Raw genomic sequence first — 6,647 nt, forward strand, 5'->3', positions numbered from 1 at the left:
GCAGGGCTGATGCACACTCCTCCAGTGGATGGCAAGCTAGCTGGCTACCACTGTTTGCTAACAAGGATGTGGATAATGCGAATCCTACACTCCTGAACAAGCACTGTCACTTTTTCGGCTGCTCAGCTGGGTGAAGTTTTATTGTCCAGAGAGGCTGGTTAGGGTGCACATGTAGTTTTGGGCAGTTCCTCCGCCTACTGGGTATAATGGCTTCTATCATAGTGGTCATTCCCCTGGGATTATTATTGGTGTAGCCGTTCTACGCTGGGTGCTAGCAACGCAATTGGATGCATCTCGCCACCTAAACCAGTCGATTTGGGTGTCCCTGACATGCCTTCGGGCACTAGCCCAGTGGAAAGAACCCTATCTAATGGGCCAGGTGTTATCCAGCAAGATGGCCATGACTCCCCCCCCCCAAGGGTGAGGGTTACTCAATTTGGGGAGTATGGACAGTGTCAGAGAGCCCGACATATCAATTACATGGAACTTCTGACCGTGTCCTTAGCGCTCAGGCACCTCCCGTTTGTCGGCAAGCATATGCTGGTTTGATCCAACCACATGGCGATGGTGGTATACAGTACATCAACAGGCAGGGAGGGGGGGGGACTCAGTCCATCCCCTCCTCATCTTGGCCCGCTCCCTGTAGTTGTGGAGCAGTGTGCATTTGCTCTCACTTCAGGTGATGCATGTTCCCATTTGCCTCAACTCGGGTGCGGATATGCTATCCTGGGGGGGCCCTCTTCATCAAAATGGGGGCTACACCAGTGGCGTCTGACCCTCCTTTACACATTTCTGCCAGTGGTTCTGATTCAGCCCTTGTGCAGAGAGTGATCCAGGAGGGCTTCATTCACTCATTATTTTGGCTGCCCGTTGGCCCAGGCAGCCTTGTTTCACGAAGATCATTGTCCCAGGCGCATGGGCAGGTTTGACACGTGAGACCAGAGATTTGGTTCATATAGGTCTGGCCCCAGAAAGGAACAATCTGATGTCTAGAGGCTTACCTCAATGTTATTGCTACCATTCCTTCTGCAAGTGCGCCCTCCACAAGAGTGCTATATGCATACAAGTGGAAAGCGTTTGAGCTCTGGTGCCGAAAGAAAGGGCTTGTTCTTTTTCAGTGGTCTGTGAGGGACATCCTTATGTTCCTACAGGAGCTTTTTCGAGCAGGGGTGGGGCCTTCTCCACGTTTAGAAGTGTACATGGCCGCAATATCAACATGTCATGTGGGAATTGGCAGAGCCTCGGCTAAACATGTTGGGGACCTCCACACATTATCTGTACACCCTTCCTGTACTCAGTTTGCCCCAGGTGACTAAGGTGACCTTTGCCCCAAAAGTCAGGTCCTTAGCATGTACATTGAACGGACACGGGATATCCGGTTATGTAATCCAGCTCACAGCAGGGTGCTCTCTAAGCAGCATCTCTCCCACTGGACTGTGGAGGCCATCTCCTACGCGTCCCCTCAGCCAGGCAGCTGACTGCGGCTTGACCATTGACTATAGGAGGGTTGACCATAGGAGATATTTGTGCTGCAGCAAGTTGGGTATCACCACACACTTGTGAGGTATTATCGCTACGATGTCTCTGCTCTCAGTGTAGCCCACAGTGTGCTTAATGCTGGGACAGGGGAAAGTCACTAGGCAGTGCTCCGACTGCGCAATACCCAGACTGCCGCATCTGACAGGGTCAGGTCTTGGTGGTCTGCCATTAGCAGTTTCATTTAGTATCCATTGGGGCTGGCTTTGGGTGTGATTATATTTCCCTATATTATGTTCTTCTGAAGTTGACTGCCTAAAAGGGAATGTAATGTTATGACTATAACTACTGTTCCTTGAAGGAGGGAAATGAAGTACAACACCTGTTTGGCCCTGTGCTGCCTGTTCCTGGGCTGGGTAAAGACCTGTATTAAATTTGAATGAATTAATCTGAACCTCACGCTTATCACCTGTGGAAGGCGGGGCTTCCAGCGCAGCACCGATTTTCATTGGCCTTGTCAGGTATGATTGTAGATACTTCAACCGAAGTCGCAAGAGTGCGACTCCCCATAGCGTGTGGTACCTCATTTCCCTCTTTCAGGGAACAGTAGTGCGGTGACCATATTGTATGTCCTTCCTCTCTGCCCACAGGTAAAGTGTTGCCCGGTGTAGATGCCCTCAGCAGCGCCTAAGCCCCATCACCTAGGAGAGGTGGGAGTGAAGACAAACACACCCGCCAGAGTTTGGACACCCACCCAGCCCCCAAGGCAAAGTGCTCCCTAAGTTTCCCACCCTGCGCTTGTCTAGCACCACCCCTGCTCTCTAGTCTACTACTGTACAGACTGCTGACACAAACTGCAATATCTCTCTCGCTGCTACACATGCCCAACATCTGCCATTTAGCAGTTTCCACACTGAGGAAGTGGAGGTGTTCTCAGCAGAAACCACCCTCACTCCCTCATATGCACTTATGTTCCTTCGAGCTGTGAGACCAGTCAACTGCAGCTACAACTGTTGTCATCATACAGAAATGTTGGAATTTGTCATCTGTATCGCCTGTGTAAAAGAGTGCTTGCTTGTGTTTGTTTGTATTACTCTTGTATAGCCCGCCAGCTCAGGGAGTTTTACAACTCTTCAAGCGTAAAAATGTGCTGTAACTCTTATCTAGACCTTTATATTTGTTTTCACACAAATGTCTGTGTCATTTGCCCCCATTGTCTCAACCATGTTTCTCCCCCCTGTTATGTCATCCATCCTATGATCCTGTGGCTTGTAAGATGGTTGTTACCCAGTGATGGTTTCAGGGGTCGAGCTACTGCAAATCATGTGACCTGAACAGACCCTCACAGAATAAAACAGTTGGTGTAAAATAAAAAAGTGACTATTTATTTGTACTTCAGTGTCATTCATTTTTAATTTCGTAAACTAAAATAGTGACTCAAATATTTGTCAAACCTATTTTTCAGTGGCAATTGACGAGACGATATCTGACTAAATAATAGAACTAGAAAGAAATTAGAAGTAAAGTAAAGACTACTAAAACAAGGTGAATATTTCTGACTAAAATATGACTACGAAGAGGACTGTACAAAAGATTATGATTTGAGAGATTTTCAGTGATGAGCACACTTAATACAGTTCAGCAGAGGGGAGGATGCGGCACACAGCCTGCATCAGCTGGTGAGCTGTAGGGGAGCAAGCAATGAGCATGGGCAGACAGGCTCCGCCTCCTCTTATAAACATTGTGCAAGCGGTTCTTGCTTCCCCATAGCTAACCAGTCACCACCAGCCTTCTAGTTAGCTACCCCTTGCCTGGTTAATAAACACAAGCGGCTTTACGAAATTGAAAAACAATAGCAGCATTGAGTTTATAGTGAAAAAGTTGTCTAGCTAATGTGTCCCTGAACAAAGGGGGGTCAAAATTAAAAGTAACAGTCAATGCAGCTGGTGGCCACACCAGATACTAAGTACTGCAGTGCATCTCCGCTTCATGGACGGCACCAGATTTGCCAGTTCTTGCTGTGAGATATTACCGTACTCTTCCACCAAGGCACCTGCAAGTTCCCAGACATTTCTGGGGGGAATGGCCCTTGCCCTCACCCTCTGATCCAACAGGTCCCAGACGTGCTCAATGGGATTGAGATCTGGGTTCTTTGCTGGCCATGGCAGTACACTGACATTCCTGTCTTGTAGGAAATTGCACACAGAACGAGCAGAATGGCTGGAGGGTCATGTCTGGATGAGCCTGCAGGAAGGGTACCACATGAGGGAGGAGAATGTCTTCCTTGTAATGCACAGCGTTGAGATTGCCTGCAATGACAACAAGCTCAGTCCGATGATGCTGTGACACACTGCCCCAGACCATGATAGATCCTCCACCTCCAAATCGATCCCGCTTCAGAGTACAGACCTCGGTGTAACGCTCATTCCTTCGATGATAAATGTGAATCCGACCATCACCTCTGGTGAGACAAAACCGTGACACGTCAGTGAAGAGCACTTTTTGCCAGAGATGGTGGGTTTGTGCCCATAGGCGACATTGTTGCGGATGATGTCTGGTGAAGACCTGCTTTACAACAGGCCTACACGCCCTTAGTCCAGCCTCTCTCAGCCTATTGCGGACAGTCTGAGCACTGATGGAGGGATTGCGCGTTCCTGGTGTAACTCGGGCAGTTGTTGCCATCCTGTTCCTGTCACACAGGTGTGATGTTCAGATGTACCGATCCTGTGCAGGTGTTGTTACACGTGGTCTGCTACTGTGAGGACGATCAGCTGTCCGCCCTGTCTCCCCATAGCGCTGTCTTCGGCATCTCACAGTACAGACATTGCAATGTATTGCCCTGGCCACATCTGCAGTCCTCAAGCCTGCTTGCAGCATGCCTAAGGCACGTTTACGCAGATGAGCAGGGACCCTGGTGTTGGTATAATTTCATAATTCCAATATGTTTTCTTTAATTGAATTCACTTAGTCTATGATAATTTGTAAGATTCTTATTTGCATAAAAGACAGACCAGTCTTATCAAAAATAGATATTAGTATTTATTCTCGGAGCGCGCTCCCATGTAACCACGAACAACCGTTTATATGCAAAATATGACATCATAGAATATTTTATAACCTTTCTCCCAACAGTTCAAAAGTTAATTCGAGATAAACCTTCTGAAGTTTTCATCCATCACCATTCAGCAGACAGTTCCAGCTAATGGAAAACCTAAGAAAACACACACTGCCTTATCTGAACATTCCAGAGCTAAGTTGAGTCAGTTCAACCACAGGTTAATGACCCTTTCTGCTTACTTAAAACCTGGCTGGAATGGTATTGATTTAATTTATTTACCACTGTTTCAGGCTCCACAATCCCTCACTTATGAATTCATATTGTTAATCAGATATAATAAAACAGAGTATAAGTTTAATTAGTTACAGTTCTATTTGAAATGGGGATATTGTTTAGTCATTATTTATAAAATTCCTAACACCTGGGCATCTTTCTTTGGGTGTTTTCAGAGTCAGTAGAAAGGCCTCTTAGTGCCCTACGTTTTCATAACTGTGACCTTAAATGCCTACTGTCTGTAAGCTGTTAGTGTCTTAATGACAGTTCCACAGGTGCATGTTCATTAATTGTTTATGGTTCATTGAACAAGAATAGGAAACCGTGTTGAAACCCTTTACAATGAAGATCTGTGAAGTTATTTGGATTTTTACGAATTATCTTTGAAAGACAGGGTCCTGAAAAAGGGACATTTCTTTTTTTGCTGAGTTTATAATGTGAGCTGTTCAGTATGTGTTGAGAGTCCTTTCTATCGCGCTGTTTTTTAAAGATGGAACATTTGCTGCTTTTCTTAACAACATTGATGCCCTGAATTTAGTGCTATCAACAGATCAGATGGAAAAAGTGATGGGCTTCATGCTGCACAAGCCACGGTCAGTGTGAACCGGTCTGTGTGAACTGGAGTGACTTGACACAATGCTGGCCAGAAACAAAACAGAGTTAAATGGTTCTAGTCTGCCATGTATGCGGGTAAGAGTCTAGCTACATTTCCAATAAGTTTCTAATTTTGTCAGTCGTTTTATTGCAAGTAAAAGCGTACTGTTAGCTAGCAAACGTTAGCTTGCTGGCTTGATAACTAATGTTATGTGTATGATCTGTGTAGTAATATTATTAGAATCAGAAATCCATTTGCATTGCTATGTATAGCCTAATACAGGTATTCCCAAACTGGGGGTACACCAAATAAAAATGTTTTTTTAATTTCTTCACATTTTCAAACAGTCCATTTATATTTTCCAACGGGGCTAGACATTTGGATGAGATTTTTTTTCTTGCCTGAGTAGCCTCATTTCACAGCCCAAAATAAAATGAAACCATCTAGTTTTCAGCGAAATAACAACACAATGTCAAATACAGGTAGCCTAGTCAAATAATTTAAAATCCAATCACATTAACCGTTACTCTTTTGTGGGAATTCCACTAACTTCCGTATGTAGCCAAACGTAGCTGCTGCTCATTCCGTTTGCTCGAAAATTGATAAATGTTTTTTTTTTAAAGTAAGGCCCTTGTCCATAGAGACACATACCAGCTCTACTGGTAGTACTGCTACTACCAGCTCTACTGGTAGTACTGCTACTACCAGCTCTACTGGTAGTACTGCTACTACCAGCAGTACTACACCTGCACCTGTCGACAACACAAGTTGTTCTGCTTTCACGAGCACATCCAATGCTGGCATGAGTAATTCTACATTTGTTGTTAGCCCAGCTAGCATGGACACTGACGGTTGTGAATCTGATGCAGCTGAAGAGCTACTGCCCCCTTACCCGGGAAAGCACCGACCAACAGACTGGGACGTTGGCCCATCGAAGAGGCGCAAATATGATGAGAACTACATTGATTTGGGGTTCACTTATATTAGGAGTAGTGCCTTTTCTCAGCCACAGTGGGTTATATGTGCAAAAGTACTATCTCACAACTCGATGAAACCTTCACTCTTGCGCAGACATTTAGAAACAAAATGTGCCCATTTGAAAAAGAAGCCAAGCAAGTTTTTTGATCGAGAATGAAGACTACTGTCGAGTAGTAAGGCATGTATAAAAGCAACATATACCATTAATAAGAAGGGGATAGAAGAGTCTCATATTTTTATTTAACCAGGTAGGCTAGTTGAGAACAA

General features: G+C 45.3%; 1 protein-coding gene across 1 annotated transcript in view; it reads left to right on the forward strand.

The window, feature by feature from the left end:
• Window positions 1–2,869, forward strand: part of LOC135550741 (phosphoglycerate kinase) — a 29,160-nt gene extending 26,291 nt beyond the window's left edge. The window contains exon 11 of the mRNA XM_064981816.1: window positions 2,127–2,869. Within this exon, the coding sequence (XP_064837888.1) occupies window positions 2,127–2,167 (41 nt within the window). The 3' untranslated portion in view covers window positions 2,168–2,869. The remainder of the gene's footprint in view (window positions 1–2,126) is intronic.
• Window positions 2,870–6,647: the final 3,778 nt, after the last annotated feature.

Source organism: Oncorhynchus masou, chromosome 12, assembly GCF_036934945.1.
Source record: "Oncorhynchus masou masou isolate Uvic2021 chromosome 12, UVic_Omas_1.1, whole genome shotgun sequence".
In the NCBI taxonomy this organism is placed as follows: domain Eukaryota; kingdom Metazoa; phylum Chordata; class Actinopteri; order Salmoniformes; family Salmonidae; genus Oncorhynchus; species Oncorhynchus masou.